At 41.1% G+C, this 21874-nt stretch overlaps 1 protein-coding gene across 1 annotated transcript in view; it reads left to right on the top strand.

Annotated features, from left to right (window-relative positions):
* EPB41L4A (erythrocyte membrane protein band 4.1 like 4A) overlaps positions 1–21874 on the top strand; it is a 216400-nt gene that overhangs the window by 135832 nt on the left and 58694 nt on the right. Inside the window, exons 8-11 of the mRNA XM_079790305.1 lie at positions 295–383; positions 992–1055; positions 15229–15320; positions 16728–16805. Coding sequence (XP_079646431.1) covers positions 295–383; positions 992–1055; positions 15229–15320; positions 16728–16805 — 323 coding nt within the window. The remainder of the gene's footprint in view (positions 1–294; positions 384–991; positions 1056–15228; positions 15321–16727; positions 16806–21874) is intronic.

Here is a 21874-nt window from a genome sequence, read left to right on the forward strand (position 1 = left end):
CCAGGTTTGAACAATGGGGTGCATCGATCAGAGGCCTTGATTAGTAGTCCAGGTTCTTTTAATGAACTGAGGTTGCAAGTATGAATGCACTAGAAAAAATTTCTTTAAAACTTTGAAAACAATGAGCAGCAAGTTAGCTACCATCATAGCTTAGCTAGCTTTCTAAGCTGATGACTTTCAAAAACTAGATCCAATATCAATCTGACAAATTATGTTTGAATGGCCAATTACAGTTTGATAGTGTGCGTTTAAATGAATACATTTACAGTTATAGGCATATGTTTGTTTTTTCAGGGAGAAAACAAATCTGAGTATTTCTTAGGATTAACTCCAGTTGGTGTTGTTGTCTACAAGAATAAAAAGCAAGTGGGGAAGTATTTCTGGTAAGTATAAACTGTGGCGGAGTTGGTATTCAAGTTATACACTGTATGTTTTGGGTTTATGGGACTTGTGTGTCAGTGAAAGGGTTGGGAAAAGAAAACAGGTACATTTCTAGCGGCTGATAAATATGAGTGAAATTGGCTATAAAGTTCCTCCCAATGCATATCAGTATAATATTTTCTCTGTAAATTTCAGAGAAATTTTCTTTGTGATTCTGGACTCTTGTCCGTGGAAGCTGTGTGTAATAGGATTCCCTACGAGTTCGAGTGTGCACTGCTGGCCTGGGTTTCCAGGACTACCCTGAGTTCTAACTAAGTGGGAAGGTGTGAGAGGGACCAAGGATTCTCTGGCTCTGCACTGGGTCTGGGAAGGCAGCACTGTTGGGGCCGGGGAATCCAAGCTTGCGTGCATTTACTGGAGAAGCACAGACTGAGAATGGAGTTTGGTTTAGGGAGGTGTATAGAGCAGAAGGGTATAAGGGAACTCTACAGTGATCGTAGTAGTATATGAGGGAAACAGTATGAGCCTATCTTTTTTCCACTGAACTTATGAAAGGTTAATTCTGAAAAATAGCACCACCACCACCACCTGCTTTTTTTTTTTTTTTCAGGCCTCGAATTACAAAGGTTCACTTCAAGGAGACGCAGTTTGAACTCAGAGTACTGGGAAAAGATGTAAGTGTTTGTTTGGCACCTAGCTTAGCTGAGAAGGGGGATCTCGTCTCCTCATTGATAACTGCAAAGACATTGTGAAGTATGACTGCTGTGTTTTCTTCAGCTGCAATCACATGGAACTTGGTTATTGGACTTAAGTGCACAACTGCTCAAGGAGGGGCAGGGTAGAAACGAATGAGTTGGTGAAGGAGAAATGTCACTTTAGTTTTAGCAAAGGGAAATAAACCTTCCTAGAGCAGAAAAGAGAATAGCAGGCGATTGTCTTTATTAGTGTAATTTGCTTTTTGGTGCTGTCTGCGAAGGATTCGTATAATCAGAAGGGTGCAGCCTGCATACAGGCTAAAAAGTGTCCTAATTTTGTCCAAGAGTAAATTAAACCATCTGTAGGGAGTCACACTTCTGCTATTTCCTTAGTTGGGTGTGGCAGATAAATCAGATGGGAAATTCTGGATGCTTTTAGAGGAGAATGTAAGGCGAGGGTGCAAAAGTGCTGGTCCGCCCCCTGCAGCGTGGCTGTGTCCTAAGGGTTGTGTGGGTAATGGCACAGTACCTGTCAGAACCTGGGGGGGCCTTCATGCCTGGACAGGTAGCTTTTAGGAAACTGGCCAAAAGAAGGCAAGGATATTAAAACTTGCTTTTAATCCACCTGTGAAAATAATGCTCCCTGAAGTGCTAGTACTGCTATGGGATAAATGAGTGAGAATATGATGTAGCAGAATCCACCCTTCTCTCTCTTCAATACTAACTTTATGCAGAGCAAAGTTCAAAGTGAATGGCATTGAATTGTTGAGATATTTGTTGTAAAAAGGAGGTTAACAAAATCTGTGCTTATGCATTTGCAAGTTGAGACACAGGAAAAGTGTGACTGTAACTATAGCTAGAATGTGATACCTCACAGGTAGCAGGTGCTCAGTAAATATCCTTTGAATAACCAATGAACTGATCTACTGAGATTAAGTGCCACCAGATTAAAAAATCTGACATTACTAATCAGTTCCTTTTTTAGAAAAAATACAGTGATCCTTCTTTTCACTGTGTGACATGCTTCCATTTATTGATGAAATTAAAATTGGATTTTGAAATGAGTTTTAACTTGTAATAAGGGGTAAATTCCAGATTTTTAAAGAAATAATAGTCCAGCCTTAGCCGGTTTGGCTCAGTGGATAGAGCATCGGCCTGTGAACTGGAAGGTCCCAGGTTCGATTCTGGTCAAGGCCACATACCTCAGTTGCAGGCTTCCAGCCCTGGTCAGGGCATGTGTGGGAGGCAACCAGTCGATGTGCTTCTCTCACATCGATGTTTCTCCCTCTGTCTGTCTCTCCCTCTCCCTTCTACTCTCTCTAAAAATCGATGGGAAAATATCATTGCGGGAGGAGAAGGAAGGGAGGGAGGTAGTGGGAGGGATGGAGGAGAAAGAATAGTCCAAAAACCTCAGAGTAGTTCTTTTAACAGTCTAGTTTGAAGGAAATCCAGTTTTTCAACTCCTGATTAGACATATCAGTCCTAAATGTGCTAATATATAAGATTGAATTAAAATCATCCAAAAAGTAGAATAAGTAATTAGATGGTAAGGTTACCTACTTTTCTATCTTGCCACTGGTTTCACATGACCATGTAAGGTGTACCGTCTGTTCAATGCATTGAAAATAATGTTTCAAGTTTTTAATAGGAATATGATGAAAAAATGATGACTTTACATGGCAGCATTAGTATTATTCAAAGTCATTTTTTCTTTATATCTAAGTTATTTTTGTGAGTGAGGTCCTTTGGTGAAATACTTTTATGCTATTACTACTGGCCCAGTGCATGGATTCGTGCACATTGAAAGGAAATTTATAGAATAAATATTTTAATATCACTAATTGCCCTTTCTCTATAATAGAAGTGTCAGAGATGAAAGAAAAGTAGTATAAAATGTATATGAAAATAATATGTAAATTGATTAATAAATAAACAATAATAACATGCTATAACAACAACAAAGACATGATATAAAAACAACAAAAACATGATATAAAAACAACATGGATAAAAACAATGACTGATAAATTAACTAAACTTATTCTAATATCTCCCTGTATATGATATTAAGAGTAAAAACACTTTCAGCATGCTTGACTAATTTCCCTTGTGATGAAGTATTTACAACTTTAACAGCATACACTCTTTGAACTCGAGAGAAAGCAACATATAACTGACCATGTCCAAAAACTGGTTCAGGTAGGAATATTCCTACTCTGTCTAGAGTTTGTCCTTGTGATTTATTAATATTCATCACAAATGCTGGCATCACGGGAAACTGTCTTCGAATTAATTTAAATGGGAGGCCAGTGTCAGACAGGGACAAATCAATTATTGGAATCAGACCAACCTCTCCTTCCGCAGATCCTGTTAATACTTCAGAGCTTTATATGTATCACACATGTGGGAGTCAATGTTTATTTTTAAATCGCCAGTGTGTGTCATATGTACCGGCCTGTAGGTCAGACAGTCAGATGGACGTACAGTCGGTCACATAGCCTTTTATATATATATAGACTAGAGGCTCAGTGCACAAAATTCATGCATGGGGGGGTGAGCATAGCGGGGTGGGGGGATCCCTCAGCCTGGCCTGCACCCTCTCCAACCTGGGACCCATTGGGGGATGTCCGACTGCCTAAACTGGCAGTTGGACATCCCTCTCACAATCTGGGACTGCTGGCTCCTAACCGCTCGCCTGCCTGCTGGTCTGATCGCCCCTAATAGCCTCTGCCTCGGCTCCTGGCCTAAGCCACAGTCTGGCCTCCCTCTGTGGGAGGTGACCTGGCGGATCAGGTGAAGGCACCTCCCCCATTACTCTGCTGCTGCTGCCATTGCCGGCCTGAGCCTGGGCCCTTCGCAGCCACTGTGGCTTTGTCCGGAAGTTCTTCTGGAAGACGTCCACCCTAATTAGCATATTACCCTTTTATTAGTATAGATAGATAACAGAGCCTTAAAATTCTTCTACTGCCATGGGATAACTAACTGGTAAAGTCACAGCTAATTTAAACATTCCACTTCTTAGATTTCTTCATAATTAGCAGAGAATAACAACAAAGTTGATACGTTATTTTTCTACAGGCAGTCTCCATGGAATGACCTGTTGGTTTTTTTAAAATATGTTTTATTGATTTTTAGAAAGAGGGAGGGAAAAGACTAGAGAGAAAATCATCAATGAGTGAGGAACATCATGGATCGGCTGCCTCCTGCACACCCCCTACTTGGGATTGAGCCCGCACCCTGGGCATGTGCCCTAACCGGAAATCGAACCCATGACCTCCTGGTTTCTAGGTCGATGCTCCACCGCTGAGCCACACCAGTTGGGCTGACCTGGTTTTTTACATACTCAGTGCTTGTTCCTTCTGGAGCTGTGAGAAGAAATGGGTACGACCTGAGACCCTGCTGCACGCTCCTGGGTTGTGAAGCCTGGTGTCAGTGATCTTTAGGACGGTGGTAAAGCAGGTCACATAACTCAGGCTCGAATCAAAGGAAAATGAAAAAACTTAAACAGCACAGTAATTTAGCCCAAGCAATGCGTTTCCTGAGCATTCTTGCTTTGTGGAGCCTTCTTTCTCCACCAGGGCACCTCTCCCTGTGAGGCAGTGATTTACATAATGGTAGAATTAAGTTGATTATTATGGATGCCTCGCTGTAATCATGGATTAAATAGAAAAGTCCCCTGAAACCCATCACCTGGAACAGTAATCATAGTCAGCTTGAAAAATGGCTGAAATGCTTATTCTGCTGGTTTTCTGGTTGGCTGGATCCGTCAGAGACTAAACTCAGCATGTTCAGTTCTGTTAGGGCCAAATTCATAGATTCAGTTCCCAAAAGACAGCAATGTCCTTCAGATAGAAGATCTTCCTAGTGTCACCCTGTGCCAGGAACACGGTCTAGTTCCACTTTTGTTGTTGTTAGTCCTCACCCTCACCGAGGATATTTTCTCCATTGATTTTCAGAGAGAGTGGAAGGGAGGGGGAGAGACAGAGAGAAAGAAACATGGATGTGAAAGAGACACATTGGTTGGTTTCCTCCCACACGTGCCCCAACCAGGGCCAGGGATGGAGCCTGAGCCAAGGTATGTGCCCTTGACCCGAATTGAACAGAGGCAGAGAAGCAGGCTGATCAAGGGGAGATGAGAGGGAAGTCAACACAAGGATGGAGAGAAGTGGGCAGATTTGGAGGGCCTTTGGGAGGTAACGTTGCTTCTGATTAGTAGCAGACTGAATGTTTTTTGTGAAAAATACGGAGGACTTTCGGATCTTCCCAAAATTTCTTGGTTTCATCAACAGGGAGAAAGTGCAGTCCCCAGCAGTAGGCCCAGAAGTTGGCATGCACTACACATATTTGTTGAATAAATGAAAAAAAAAAAAAAAAAAGAAATGCTACTCAGATTACTTTTATGTATAATGCATCATGAAACTAACCTCAGCTAAACTTACCCAGTGTGACAGGATGTAGAACCAAAAGGTTCCTGGCAGCTCTGGCTGGGAGTAATTAGACCCACTGGCCGAACTCGGCCTGCTCCGAGAGAGTGCAGGGGAAGGAGGATGGCCAGGTGCTGTCCCTGTGCGTCAATAAGTCCAAGACGCCTCACTTACGTAAGCTAGAGTTCCTTTCCCATGTTAAGTGAAACTATAGATTATTTTTAAGGTTTTTTATTTGAAAACAATTCCAAATTTACAAAAATCTGCAAAATATTACAGAAACATGGCCACCTGTTGTTACATTCACTTATTGTTAACATTTTATTTCTCTTTTTTTTTGTTATCTACACACACACACACACACACTTTTTCTGAATGATCTAAGAGTAAGTTTCAGCCTTAGCCGGTTTGGCTCAGTGGATAGAGCGTTGGCCTGTGGACTGCAGGGTCCTGGGTTCAATTCCGGTCAAGGGCACATGCCTGGGTTGCCTGGGTTTCCGGCTCCATCCCCAGTAGGGGGTGTGCAGGAGGCAGCCGATCAGTTATTCTTGCTCATCATTCGTGTTTCTATCTCTCTCCCTTCCTCTCTGAAATCAAACAAGAATAAGTTTCACATGTTATTTGTCTCTAAATACTTCTGTATGTATTTCCTAAAAACAGGGATCGGCCCAGCTGGTGTGGCTCAATGGTTGAGCATCAACCTATGCACCAGGAGGTTTTGGTTAGATTCCCAGTCAGGGCACATGCCCGGGTTGCAGGCTCCATCTCTAATAGGGTATGTGCAGGAGGCAGCCGATCAATGATTCTCTCTCATCATTGATGTTTCTATCTCTCTCTCCATCCCTCTTCCCCTCTTTGAAATCAATAAAAATATATTTTAAAACATTAAAAAAAAAAAGGAATAGAGATGGTCACTGATGTTACCACAGTACAGTTATCAACTTAAAAAGATTATGTTGCTATAATGCTCCTATCATCTACTTTCCCTTTCCAATGACCTAATAATGTCCTTAGTAGCGTTTTCCCCTTCCAGGATAGAACCTAATTAGCCTTCTTTAATCTGAAATGTTTCTCCCACCCGGTTCCCATTTATTTATTTAATTAAAATTTATTTCAATTGTAGCTTATACTCAGTATTATTTTGTATTAATTACAGGTATTGAGCATAGTGATAAATCTAGAACATTTTTGTTATTTATGACACTGACATTTTTGAAGAATACAGTTTTATCTCGTTTCATATTCATCTGTTGTTTCCTGTTATTAGACTGTTCCCGTGTTCTCAGCTGGAAAGCTGCACGGGTGAGGTTGTGTTCCTCTCAGGGTACAGCTGGAGGTGCATGATGACCATCTGTCTTCTGTTGGTTAAATTTGACCACCCAGTCATGGTGTTGCCCGATTTTCAACTGTATAATTACTGTGTGTTTTTTCCTCCTTTCCAACTAATAAGTAATTTGTGGGGAGATACTTTAATTCAATGCAAACACCCTGCTCCCCTTCAAAATGTCCCTACCGCTCTAGCATTCATTGAGGCTTCTTGCCTGATCAGATTGCTGACTGTGATGCTTGCAAAATGCTGATTTTCTTGCTCTCCCACTCCCTCCATATTTATCGGTCAGCCCTTGGCATTCTACTGTAAGCAAGAGTCACACTTATTTACTTATCAATTAGTTATTGGCATGGACTTATTAATTTCTGGTGTGTTTTTTTTTTCCAGTGGTTTACAATGTATTACAGTACCCAATGATTGAGCGAGTGCAAGCCCTTTGAATCTGGCTTTTGTGCTCTTTTGACCTGCCCCTGTCATTTTTTGTCACTCTTTTCACTGTGGAACAACATGGTATTTCAGGTGCATCTTGTACCTACCCCACATCCACCTTCTTATTAACCACTTCTCCAGAGAGCCCTGGTTCCTTGTAGCTCAAGATCTGGGTGTTAGATGTGTTCCTTGCTACTGGGGTAACTTTGTTTCTTGGTCCTTTCAGTGGACAAAGGTGGGGAGTGTATGAATGCATATACACATACATATGGATGTAAATGCATACATACGTATGTGCTCATATAAACGTGCTTGTACACGTTTTAGAAATCAGAGTTCATGCCATAGCTCTAATTTCCATTTATCCCCGCTGGGTTCTTTCTTGCCTTCCCTCCTTTCGAATTCGTATGTCCTTTGTCCATGAGAACCTTGGCTCCCAACAACAGAAGCACATTTACTCATTTGCTCAATTCTAAAATTCCCCTAAAATAGCCTCAGAGTTGCTTTTGGGCAACCACTAAAATTGATGGTTGCTCACAGTGCTTTCACTCGCATAGAGCACCTTGCCCAGTCTGAGGGCAGAGTCAGATATCCTCCGTGTTCAATAGCAGGGCCGTGGGTTGGCCCATCTTTCCGCCTTCCCTGTTACTGTGGCTCTAGACTTCATGTGAGATCTACCAGTTAGGTTTCCTTGTTTCAGTTTGCTTTCAGTTATAGCTCCCCTCCTCGTTTCCTTATTTATTTGATGTTGTTTTCTGAAGACATAGAAGATTAACATGCTTTTAAAAGTAAAACTATACAAAAAAGGCACATTCAGAACAGTATTGCTGATGCCCATATTCCTTCAATCCTGTTCCCTCGCCTCACACTTCCTTGTCCATAACCAACTTCAGTGTTTTATGGCTTATCCTCTCTGTGTTTCTGTTTGTAAAAATAAGCATATTTTTCAACTTTTCCCCTTTCCTCACCTAAAAGAGAGCATACTACATATATTCATTTGCACTCTGTTTCTCTTTCATTTAGTAATTCTTCCTAGAAATCTCTATCAATTTATGGAGAGCTTTCTTGTTCTTTTGTACAGCTGTGTAGAACTTAATTGAATACATATTCCATAGTTTACTCAACTGATCTCTTATGCTGGAACATTTAGATAGTTTTTACTTATAAATTTTTCTTTAATCAATAACTTTGTGCATATGTATCTTTTATATTGTAGGAGGGTGTCTTCCGGGTGAATTCCCAGGAGTGGGAAGGCTTGGTCACCGAGTAATGTCATACAGTTTGTTAGTTATTGCCATATTCCTCCTCCCCAACCTCCACGCAAAGTTTTTGAGGCATTTTGCATTTCCACCTACAGTGTATGAGTGTTCCTGGGACTATAGATATAATATTTATCCCAAATATTCCTAACTGTGGCTTTGTTAGTGATATTTGGATTCTGATGCTACATGACAATTTGGGTTCTGAGTCTCTCTGGACTACTAGACTTGTGGTCAGACATCATGGTTTAAGCCCAGGCCTCTCACTTATCTAATTCACTCACCAGCATTTAACCCACATTTCCTATCTGTAAGGTGAGTACGATAACAACGGTCTTACAGTGTTGTTGCGAAGTTGAAGCACCTTGTCCAAAGTTGGGCATGTAATACACACCCAGTGCATGTCTCTGAATCGGAACTGTCTTGGCCTCGTGCCACTTAGAACTACTGAGTTTTGCACAGAAAAGGGCTCAAGAAACACCTTGTTCTTGACCAGTTTTGGCTGGTGAATGGCTGTGTCAAGGGAGGAAGGGGAACCCAGCTTTTCCAAGCCCATAGATTTACCTTTGTTTCACTTACTAGCATGTTTGTTGACATTCTCCATAACTAAAACACATAGGCTATTTCTTTAGAAGGAGTTTTTTTTAAAAGATGTTGCTTTTATTTTTAATTTTTAAAATTAATTTTAGAGACAAAGTGAGGGAGAGGGAGAGATAGAAACATCGATGAGAGAGAAACATCAACATCGATTTGTTGCTTCATGCACACCCTCTGCTGGAAATCGAGCTCCAAACCCAGCCATGTGCCCTGACTGGGACTCAAACTGGTGACCTCTTGGTGCATGGGTTGATGCTCAACTACTGAGCACACCAACCAGGCCTGGAAGGAATTTTTAAATTGTGCTATAAATTTTTTTTTTAGAATATCAGTAGATCTTACTAGATATGCCTTCATTTTAACAAGCTTAAGTAACATTTGTTATTTAAAAATTTAAGTCTAGGAATAAACAATTACCATTAAAAATTAAATCTGCAAGAGAAAAATGTTGACATTTTAGTAAATGCTAAAGTTTCTCTAAAGAGCAGATGAGGAAAAGATAAAGTCAAAACAATAATAACAAAAGCAAACCATCTGGAATTTGGGGTTGGTATCTGAATTTTTTCATATAGGAAGCAGAATGAGGTCAACATAATAGTTTTCAAAGTTTACTGAAACATGATATAAATATTTTCTAATGGTTTGGCTCATATATATATTTTCTTAATTTTGGAGAAAGAAAAAGCAGCAGCACAATTTAACACATCTTTTTCAACTCTATAATTTATGTTTCTATGAACTGAGAAAGAGTTATATACAATTATTCATCAAGCAATAAATTTACTCATCTGTAAAAGAAGTAAAAGGTTTTTCACATTTAGGTATATATTTTGGAATATAACCCAAACAGCTGACAAAAGAGTACTGGAATATTTTTGCCGTTTTTGTTCTTTTATTGTAAACTATAACATATATGCAGGAATGGAAATTAATTTTATTCTCTGAGTGCTCTGCTGAAATGCACAATTATTTTTAATTCAAACCATATTACATGCATTTCAGAAAGAATTAAAAAAAAAAAACTGCTGTGTGTGTGTGTAAAGGTGCTTGTGTGGCATAATATTTTTTAAACCAAAATACCGAAAAAACACTTCCTTGAAAAAAAGTTCTTTGTTCATATAAATCAGGGAAATGCCAACTACCTTACCTGCTCTTGGAGATTCATAGTATACATTAGCATGTTAAGGATATGAATATTTCAGCCATAAGAAAGGATGAAATACTGCCGTTTGTGATAACATGGATGGATCTTGAGAGCATCCTGTTAAGTGAAATAAGTCAGGTGGAAAACGACAAGAACCATATGATTTCATTCAGATGTGGGATATAAAACAGAAAGCAACAAGTGAACCAACAAGACAAACTCATAGACACAGAAACAGAACGGTGGTTACCAAAGGGGAAGGAGGTGGAGGGAAAAGAAAGAGGGCAAAGGGGGTTGGATTTATCGTGATGGAGGAAGACTAGACTTTGGGTGATGAGCACACAACGCAGTATACAGATAGATGACGTATTATAAAACTGTACAGTTGAAACTTATATAATGTTACTAACCAGTGTCACCCAATAAATTTTTAAAAAATGATCTGAGTATTTAACCCATTGTTTTCCAAACTTACTTGACCATAAAGTTCTTCTTTCTTTTTTTTTCTTTTTCCCCCAGTATCACAAGATACTAATGTAAGAAACACTCTTTAGGGAGCACAATGTAAAGAAAAGGGTTGAGTAAGATAATATTTTACTCAGTGCTTTAAAATTCCCTTATAACATCTCATTCCAAATAATGACAAGATTGGTAATTTTTATTTTTGTTGCAGGGCTCACTCTGAATTCTTGCTCTGGTTGGGATGCCTAGAAGAGAGAGCAGCGGGAACTATGGGGGAAGTCGTTAGAACAAACATTGTGTTCTCTCTTGCACAGATAGTTCAATTTTTTAATGCAGCTATTCAATCTCACCATTTTTAAAGATAAAATTTCTCAAAACACTTAAAATTTTGTGATAACTCTTTGGTGTCTACTTTCAGTTAAAGAATAAAATAATCTTTTCAGTTCCACCCCTGGCCTTCCTTTGCTTTATCAGTGGTCATTTCAGTCATTTGCCATCAGCCCTCTGATGATTTTGTTTTTTCCCCCCAGTTCCTAAAATAAGTTAACAATTGTCAAGTACATATAAATCTTGTGGAGCTTGAATGTTTAAAAAAAAGAATCTGGCCCTAGTTGGTTTGGCTCAGTAGATAGAGCATCATCAGCCTGCGGACTGAAAGGTCCCAGATTTGATTCCCATCAAGGGCTTGAACCCCAGTAGGGGGCGTGCAGGAGGCAGCCGATCAATGATTCTATCTCATCATTGATGTTTCTATCTCTTCCTCTCCCTTCCTCTCTGAAATTAATAAAAATAAATTTTAAAAAACTAAAAAAAGAATCTGCCCTGGCCTGTTTTGGTTAATGGTTAGAGCATCAACCTGAGGAACGAAGGGTCGAGGGTTCAATTCCTGGTCAAGGGCACCTACCTGGGTTGTAGGCTTGATCCCCAACCGGGTCAGGGCATGTGAGGAAGGCAACCAATTGATGTGTCTCTCTCATTTCGTTCTCTCTCTCTCTCTCTCTCTCTCTCTCTCTCTCTCCCTCCCTCCCTCCCTCCCTCCTTCCTTCCTTCCCTCCCCCTCCTTGCACTCTCTCTAAATTAAAAAAATCAATGGAAAAAATATCCTCAGGTGAAGATTAATAACAAAAAGAATCCCACAATACTTGAGCCTAGTAATCCTCACACTTCTCCGTAGCCTCTTGCCTCTAGGAATCACTGATGCAGCCCCTTTGCTGTGGGCCTTGATAGTATGTATGTAACAACTGCATCTTACTGTTGTTAGCAGCACTAATGTAGTTTACTCTTAAGTATCTGACCTATGCACCGCACCTGAGGTTACTTCTAGTGACCTTGGAGGTGGGCAAATATATAGTGATTTGAGAATTATTGAGGATTGAGAAGATGCTCATCTCCATAATTCTGGAGAGGCCAGGGAAGGCAGACTGTCCAGTTGTGCTGCTTCCTAGGAACAGAAGGGCTGGCTGGAGTGTGGGCTGCGTGTGGCAAGGAGGGTCGGCCTGGGAGAGGCCGCGGAGCTTGGTCCGGCCCCGGGAGAGCAGGCTGTTGTGCAGCTTGCAGTGTGAGCCCCTCCACGACCCTGTCAGTAACCTCAATGCACTTAGCAGGAGCCAGGCTAACGTAGATTTATTTTTTCAAGATTGCAAAGAGTAACGGCCAGCAAAGATGAGAAACGAGACGGAGAAGACCGGAGGGAATTAGGTTGGAACTCATTGATGTAATACAGGTCCTGAATTCTTAACACATGACAGAATTGGGGGTTTGAGCCAAGTTTACCTGGAGATCCACAGCACAGTGAAGCCCCACATGATATCTGAGTTACAGGTGATTTAAGCTTGGTCAGTTCATACAATAAAAAGAAGTAGATTCAGACCATAGCTTTGCTTCTGGCGTGAAGTGACAAAAGCTATGAAGGTGTTTGAGTAATTCTGGCAAAAGCAAGCATTGCATGCTTGGGTATAAAGTATTTTAGCAGTCGGTTGGAATGAACTGAAGTTAAGCAGCTCGTCATCTTTGTATGAATGAATGGGAAGGTGCTGATTGTCTCTGGAAAAGGTTTGTAGGTAGGGGAGCGGGAGGAAGAAAGGGACGTTTGCAATGCTGTATCAGTTATGTTCACACCAGCAGTTGCTGTAAGTGGCAAAAATACACAGGATTTATTCAGAACCCCTAGCTCTCTTTTTCGTTGTTAACCCCCCTTTTAGTGTTTGGATGACAATGGGATAAAGAGCAGGCAGCTGTGTTAAAGCCCTGTGTAAGTGGAGGATGAGTTTATACTTGTCATTTGTACAAGGCAGCAGCAATTAGGAGGCCTGTGGGAGGCTCTTTTGTTCCTTTCACATATTTGTACCAAAGAAAACTTGAGAAAATCCAATTCTGGTTGGATCTTTAATACCTTTTATCCTTTCATGAAGTAATGGTAGTTTTAAAAATATATTAAAAATTAGCTATCCTATGACCAGGTGTCTATTTGAAAAGCAAGGGAATACAAACGTTTATGTGAAGAATGAAGCGAAAATCAGTCCACGAAAAATGTGAGGAGATTTGCTTTGTTTTTAACATCGAATGCTCTTTGGTTTCTCCTTCACTTTTGAAAATCTGGATTAGATGTAATTAAGTAACTTTTTGAAAATTTGGTATAGGTATGTAAGTGCCTCCTGGTTTGTGGGTGCTCTTGCTGACATGCGAAAGTGCTGTGTCACACAGCAGTCATCACCGCCACCACTTCTTGTCGCTGGTGATGCTCAGTCAGTCCTGCCAGTTATTGAAAGGCACAGGGACAAGGGGGTGCAGATACTGAGGGGGTGGTAGTGGGGAGGGCAGTTTGTCCTGTACTCGATTTATCTGAATCATTTAATCTGGTAACAGTGCAATCACAAGCAAATTTATTTTTTAAAGTACATGACCTGTACATTATATTTTTGGATAATCCAGTGACCTTAAAAACACCCACCTGTTACATAAGAAACTCTTAATAGTCGTTGCCTCTTGGGAGGGGAATTGGGGCCAGTGGGAGGAGGGAGATTTTGTTATCATTGTGTATCCACTTTGGGAACCTTTGGCATTTGTACCATGAATATTTATATTCTATATTTTAAAAAAGAAAAGGAAAAGGAAAAGAAGTCCCTCTAAGCATCCATCTCCTGGCAGGATGCTTGGCTTCCCACCCTGCCCCCCTCAGATCTTCTGTGATTTCCTCTGAAAACCCTTTCCCATCCCTCCCCCCCGTTTCTTTTACTTTTGAGAAAATCGCTTTCTGAATTCATTGACTTTTCTGCCTCGTCTCTAATTTTGTACTCCCTACCCCTTTCACGAATGTCACCGAAGATTTCTTACCGTGAAATGCAGTAACTTCCTCTGAAACCCTGTTTGACCTTTCTGGGTCATGGACTTGCTCTCTCCTCCCAGCCTCCCTGGTCCATTTTGACCTCTCTCATCTCTGCTGTGACTCCACCTTTATTCACTCTGTACCGTTGTTCTGAGCATGTTTTTTTAAAACTCTTTGGTGCAGTCATCTATGTCAGCAGATGCGACCTTACTCCTCAGCTCTACGCCTGTATGTTTACTGGCCCACTAGGCATGTTTAGTTCTCAATTCTGTGGGCACCTCAAAATCAAAATAGCCTGAACTTCTTGTCCATCCCATCACCATCCAGATTCCCATTTTTCCCACTTGCTGTATTTTAGTACTTAGAGCACCCAAGCCAGAAACCTGGGAATTGTCCTAAATTTTCCCTCCACCTCACAAGGGTTTGGAGTTCCAGGTTGCCTTGCTGTAACATGCAAATATTAGCTCTGTTTTTTATCACACCCTTTCACTTTTTCAAATAAACTCTAAATTGAGCCTCATTCCAGATGGACTTGGGAGAAATGTTATGCATATGAATGTTCTGTCCTTATTAAAAGTAGTAGGGGCCATTTTAATTATTCCCCCACATTGAGGATTTTGTTTATGAATCCATAGAACCTCATTCCAGGGGCATTTCTGCATTTGAGACATGAGCTTGGTTTTTATTTAAAACTAAGTTGGCAATTATATAACTTCACAGAGTTTATGGTTTATTATTTTGCTACTTATGTTGTTGTATTTTGCTTGATTTCCTATCCAGTCATTAAAAAAAAAATAAATACAGTTGAGAATGGACTTGTGAGCATCTTTTTTATTGGGAGTTGATTTGCCCACGGTCAGTATTTTTCCTGTTTTTGGTGCCCATTTGGGGTCGACAAGTTTGTGGTACTTCAGTGCCATCACCCTGATTATCCATGGTCATGGGTGATATACTAGTAGAAGTAGGTGATGGCACTAAGATTTACATGGACTTGTATTTTGTAATTTTAATTAATTGAGATTTAAAGCAACCCTCCAAAAATAGTTACAAAGAGATAATCATTCTTTGTTTTTATGTGTTAACAATAATTTGACTGTTTACTTGAATTTTTGTTACCTGTGGTTATCACCTGAAGAATGTATGGTCAGTGATTCACGTTCTCTCTCTTTTTTTCTCTCTCAGTGCAATGAAACTTCATTCTTTTTTGAAGCTCGGAGTAAAACTGCTTGCAAGCATCTTTGGAAGTGTAGTGTAGAACATCATACATTTTTTAGGTATGTTCATGTGAAAGTTTTGTTGATTGTTCTAATAAATGAAAATTGCATTTGTTTTTATAACAAGAATTCTGTTCTATCTACAAGTAGATATTTAGAAGTTTTTCTCTTTTAATTTATTCAGTCACCTAATTCTCTTGATCACATTAATAGAAATGGGTATATATCCACAGACATGCATACACACATACATGCACACATAGATATCTTCTTTGCTCACATTATAAGGAAAGGCCAAGGACAATTTTCGTTTGTTTGTTTATGTAAAAAGTACAGCTTTGATATTCATGGAAAGTAAGTGTTCTGCTATGGACATACTAAATTTGAAATGCCTGTTAGTCATCTAAATGGAGACGTTGGATGTATAAGGCTTACTGGAAAGACCAAGGTTGGCCATGTAAATTTAGTTAGCGTTTAAGCAAAGCTGACTGGATGAGGTCACCTCTGAGAAAAGTGAAGAGACAGAAGCAGGAAGCCAAGGACTGGGCTGTGGGACCCTGCCAGCATTTAGAGGACTGGAAGAGCCAGCCATGGATTATGAGAAGGAGTAACCTGGGAAGTGTGTAAGAAAATGGAAGATGAGGGAGGAAAATGTCATGTTGAATAGGGAGCTGGCTACTCCGTTGCATGCTGTGCTCCTGGAAGGTCAAGGGGGGCGTGGAGAATTGACTTTTGGATTGTGGGGATACTTTTTGTTTATTTCACATCGTTATGGTGTAAAGATAACACTAAATTTATCAGGTAATACATTCAGTTCTATTTGTTTTTAAATTTAAAACTGGATTTATTCTTCCCCTTATTCCTATTTGGTTTGCATGGAACAATTTCCCCAAATAGCATGATATTGGAGACGTATTCTTACAAAATGACCAGTGTCCTTTTTTGAGCTTGTATTAGGGCAGGGATGTTTCCCAGAAAGCCTGAGACATTACCTCTCGGTCAGGGGGGTGGGTCAAACAGCTCCCCATGGAGGTGTCTGTTGAAGGTACCCTGGAGTGGGAAGTGCTGGACTATAGTACAAAGGAGACTGAACCACTCCTCAGATACGATTAATTAAGTGCTGTGAGGACCTTGGCTTGGGTAAATCAACCTTGTGACAAAGTTCCCAAGATCATTTAAGCAGAGAAAGTAATTTGATTCACAACTAAAGCTTCTGAGGGCAATGATATCTTCCGAAAGTATGAGTATTTCCACATTATATAAGTATACAAATTCCTAGAGTGTGTTTGTGTTTCAACAGTTAGCTTGTAATAACTGATTATTATTTCCTGCCAATGTGTAGAACAAATAAGATATTTTGACTAGCTGTTAAAGTGTTGCATAATTATATTTTCTATGTAGCTTTTGCTCAAATGTTGCAAAAGTATTTCTGAGTCTTAATTTAATTTTATTTTAAAAATTCATTAGAATGCCAGAGAATGAATCAAATTCATTGTCAAGAAAACTCAGCAAGTTTGGATCCATGAGTTATAAGCACCGGTATAGGTAAATGTCATTTTTTTTTTCTTGGGGTGTGTGTGTGTAAATACATAAATATTTAATTCAGCTGTTCACATACATTCACATTAAAGTTTTTTGGTGTTTTTTTTTTGTACAGTGCCAATGAATTTTATTAGCATAATAGTTTATTAAAACTTTTTTGACAAAAATGATTTTCCAGGCTTAATTATATTTAACTAGAGGCCCGGTGCATGAAATTCTTCCATGGGGTGGGGTGTCCCTCAGTCTAGCCTACACCCTCTCCAATCTGGGACCCCTTGAGGGATGTCCAACTGCCCATTTAGGCCCGATCCCACCTAAATGGGCAGTCGGACATCCCTCTCACAATCCAGGACTGCTGGCTCCCAACCACTCACCTGCCTCTGCCTGATTACCCCTAACCGCTTCTGCCTGCCAGCCTGATCACTCCCTAACCACTCCCCTGCCAGCCTGATCGACACCTAACTGCTCCCCGACAGGCCTGATCCCCTAACTGCCCGCCCCCGCAGGCCTGGTCCCCCCAACTGCCCTCCCCTGCTGTCCTGGTACCCCACAACTGACCTTCCCTGCTGTCCTGGTGCCCCCCAACTGACCTCCCCTGCTGGCCTGGTCTCCCCCAACTGCCCTCCTCTGCTATTCCGGTCACCCCTAACTGCCCTCCCTGCTGTCCTGATCGCCCCAAACTGCCCTCCCCTGCAGGTCTGGTCCCCCTCAACTGTCCTCCACTGCAGGCCTGGTCCCCCCGCAACTGCCCTTCCTGCTTACTCGATCGCCCCCAACTGCCCTCCCCTGCCGGCCTGGTCACCCCCAACTGCCCTCCTCTGCTGGCCAGGTCACCCCTAACTGCCTACAACCGCTCTCCCCTGCTGGCCATCTTGTGGTGGCCATCTTTTGTCCACATGGGGGCAGCCATCTTTGACCACATGGGGGCGGCCATCTTGTGTCTTGGAGTGATGGCCAATTTGCATATTGCTCTTTTATTAGATAGGATGTCTATATTAGCTCTGTTAAGTTTAGGACACTTAAAGTGTACTAGAGTTTATCTTCTAAAATGTATTTTGATGCACATATCACTTACTTGTCATTATGTTGTGATTATGAGACAATAGATATTTTGAATAGTAGCTGATTGGTGTTCCTAGGACATTCAGTTGATCCCCTGTTGTAATACAATGTATACTTTATATTGTGGATCAAATCATATTTCTGCAGCATAAAGCCTACATGTAGAAATGCTAGCAATTATATCTAAAATTTATTGAGCAGTTACTAAGTGCCATGTATTGTGCTAAATGTTTTCCATTTATTATTTCATTTAATCATCACAGTCTTCTTAATATTATCCTCATCAATATGTGAGGAAACTAAGGCTCAGCAAGGCCAAGTCACTTCTCAAGGTAACCCAGCTAGAAGCAGTAAAGTGGGGTTCACACCCTTGCTGTCTATCTCCAGAGCCTGTGCTTCTGTCCATTGGGAAAACTGTTAGCAATGTTGCAGGAAAAACTTGGTTGTGATTGTCCTGCAGCCAGGCAGGTGCTTGTGTCTTTTTCTAGTGCCAGTATCAAAAGTGGGAGCTTTCTATGTGTTTTTTTTTTTTTTAAAGATATTTTTATTGATTTCAGAGAGGAAGGGAGAGGAAGAGAGAGATAGAAACATCAGTGATGAGAGTGAATCATTGATCGGCTGTCACCTGCACGCCCCACACTGGGGATCGAGCCCGCAACCTGGTCATGTTCCCTGACTGGGAATTGAACCATGATCTCCTGGCTCATAGGTCAACGTTCAACCACTGAGCCATGCCAGCCGGGCAGCTTTCTATGTTTTGAAAAAGAATTTGTTTTGTTTCAACTCCTTCTGTTAATAGAGAGTGTGTGAGGTGCAAGACATGGTATTGGGTGCCTAGAGATGCAAAGATTCAGATCTCAGCACCTCCGCCTTCAGAGAGCTACAAGATCATTCCGGCAGGGAGGCTGTCCGAGGCCCTATAAAACCCAAGCAGGGTGCAGAAATGCTGCTCAGGAGGTGTGATGCTGTCCTGTCAGCCCCACTGGAGACATCACCGAATGAAATGCTTACCTGGGAGACTTAAAAGTAAAGCCAAGCTCTGGCCAGGTGGCTAAGTTGGCTGGAGCGTTGTCCTGTGCACCAAAAGGTTGCAGGGTCGATTCCTGGTCAGAGCACATACCTACGTTTCAGGTTCGATCCCCAGTCGGGATGCATATGAAAGGTAACTGGTTGATGTTTCTCTCCCCCTCTGTCTCCTTTTCTCTTTCTCTAAAAAATCAATAAAAGTATATCCTCGGGTGAGGATTAAAACTAAATAAATAAATAAAGCCAAGTCAAGTGTTTGTAGGACAATGGTATGCCAGATTTTAATTCCTCTCTCTCTCTTTCTTTTTTTTGTTGTTGTTAATCCTCACCTGAGGATATTTTTTCCATTTCTTTTCAGAGAAAGTGGAAGGGAGGGGGAGAGAAAAGAGAGAGAGAGAGAAACATAGATGTGAGAGAGGCACATCAATTGGTTGCCTCCCACACTTGTCCCAATTGGGGACAGGGATTGAACCCTCAACCCTGGTACATGCCCTTGACTGGGAATTGAACCTGAGACCCTGTGGTATGTGGGCTGGCACTCTAACCACTGAGCACACCAGCCAGGGCTAATTCCTCTTTTATAACCCACATGTTTGGCCTTGAATGTGAAACCAGAGATAATCAATAACAGAGTGATTAATATTAAATGTTGACTGCATTCATATTTACACATTATTCATTTGCCTACTTGCTCATTTGATGACGACATATAAAACCTAAGTAATTATGTTATAAATGTTCTTGGTACTTGGTGTTCACTGATAACTAAAAATTGAACCTTTTGCTTATCAGGGTTCTTTCTCAGACAGTGATATAATTATCAGGAATTTAAGGGAAGAGTACCTACTTTATGTTGAGGTGAACAGCTAATAGTCACCATTTGGGCTGTTTTTCCATTTAGAGCATAAAACATGTCAAGGGTTATAGAGAAAATGTGTAACTCTATCTCTGTGTTCCTATTATTAAAATTGCAATTATGCTGCTTAACATATGCTGTAGTTAGTTTCCACAAATTTACTAATACCTGATTTCTCAAATTTATTGAAATGCAAATGTTGTGGCTACTGGGAATTATTATTATTGGATTTTGCATATTAAATATCATTTCTTCCAAGAAAGTAATTAAAGGTAACCTTTGCAGAATTGGAAGCTCTGCTAAATCTGTTCTAATTTGGTGGCTGGTCTTAACTGCCTAGTCAGTTTTAATGAAACCCAAATCTCCGTCTCTGCCTGTAGGAAGCACTAATGTTACACCATCCCTGGAAGAAATGTGTTTCCTCCCACTGCCCAGAGCCGGTCATGGGCAGGGATGGGTCTCGGACTGCGGGGTGGTCGCCAGCACATGGATTGTTAATTGTCAAAGGAGGAGACATCCCCAGCCTTTAACAAACATCATATGCCTGCTTCTCTCTGGAGGTGTTCTGTAGACCTCGTGGGATGAAGGCAGTGCTCTGGAAACACAGCCCCTTCCTTTACCCGCAGGCTTTTAGGGCATGAGGGATGAAGAGCAGCAGAGCAAGTGCTGCAGGGTGCGAATGCAGGTGTGTCTGCATTGGTGTGCATGATGGTGTGTAGACGTTTACAGTGATACGTCTGTAGGTGTATGTGATGGAGGAAGACAGAGTTCTAGTCTTGATCCCTTTCCTGCATCTTCCGGCTTGCTGAATATCAATGAGATTTCAATATTTTTTTAGAAAAATTAGTCATTACTTAGGAAGGGGGAAATATTACACATTTTTAGTGATGTGTGACAGTCAATCAAAACTCCAGATTTTGTGGGGAAATCTGAGCTGAAACCAAACAATCTAATTCCTTTGTTTCATTATCAGAGACCAATAATTGGAAACAGAACTTGATTGAATCTTTGATTAAAATATTTTGTTATACACGTATATTTCATTCTCTGGGCCCCTTATAAATTAACTTTGCCTTTACCTGTTAAGTTAGTAGGGGACTCCTTGTTTTGATGAATAAGTTGTGTAGAATTTACATATATTCCAGGAATGAGAATTGGGCCTGAGAAACACCCCTGGGAACCCAGATGACCTTCTTGTAGGACTTAAATCTCATGAACTTTCCACATTTCTTTTTTTAAAAAAAACATGTGTATTTATTTATATTAAAGAAAGAGGAAGAGAGAAGGAGAGGGGGAGAAAGAGAGATACATCAATTGGTTGCCTCCAGCATACACCCTGACCTGGGATCGAACCCACAACCTGGGCATGTGCCCTGACTGGGACTCTAACCGGTGACCTTTCCGTGCATGGGATGATGCTCAACCAACTGAGCCACACTGGCCAGGGCTCCACATTTCTTAAAGCCTGAAAGAGAGAACAAATTCTCATGAGAGCCTCCTTTGTGTCGTGTGCTTGCACAGGTGTCACTTTATTTAATCCCATAAAATAAGTATGGGACGGGCTCAGTGACCCGCCAAAGGAGGTATCTCTTCATTTATACAGATGAGAAATTTGAGCCCCAAACTGCAAAGTAAACTAACTGAACTAAAGGCCTTTACCAGTAAGTGGCAAAGCTAGGATTTGAACCCAGGTGTCTCTGTTCTTGTTCTCTTTCCTCTACCCCTCCCTTTGGGGCTGCAGGGCCACTCAGCGTAGAATGGGAGTGTGTATGCCAGAGTGTGAGGAGGAAGGGAGTGGGTGATCATGGGAATAAATCTCTGCCACCATTTATCAAATACTGTCTGCTACAAGGAAATAGTAAGAATGCTGCACAATAATATTTCCGCTAGGAAACAGGAAGAACAAGTCGACATATATTATCAATGTTGAAAATAAGGCTCTGGGAGATTTAAAAAATAACCTGTTAAGACCATACAGTTGAGACAGAGCTATGCTTGCAACTGCAGACCAACGGCTTAATGTTCTCTCCCACTGCCCGGCTGTGCCATGCTGACCAGCTGGAGGTCGGGGAGCTTGTTCTAGTCCTGGGTCCTATACAGCTGGTGGCAGATCAGTGTGTGGTTCGGG

Source organism: Cnephaeus nilssonii (assembly GCF_951640355.1).
Source record: "Cnephaeus nilssonii genome assembly, chromosome: 2".
Classification (NCBI taxonomy): domain Eukaryota; kingdom Metazoa; phylum Chordata; class Mammalia; order Chiroptera; family Vespertilionidae; genus Cnephaeus; species Cnephaeus nilssonii.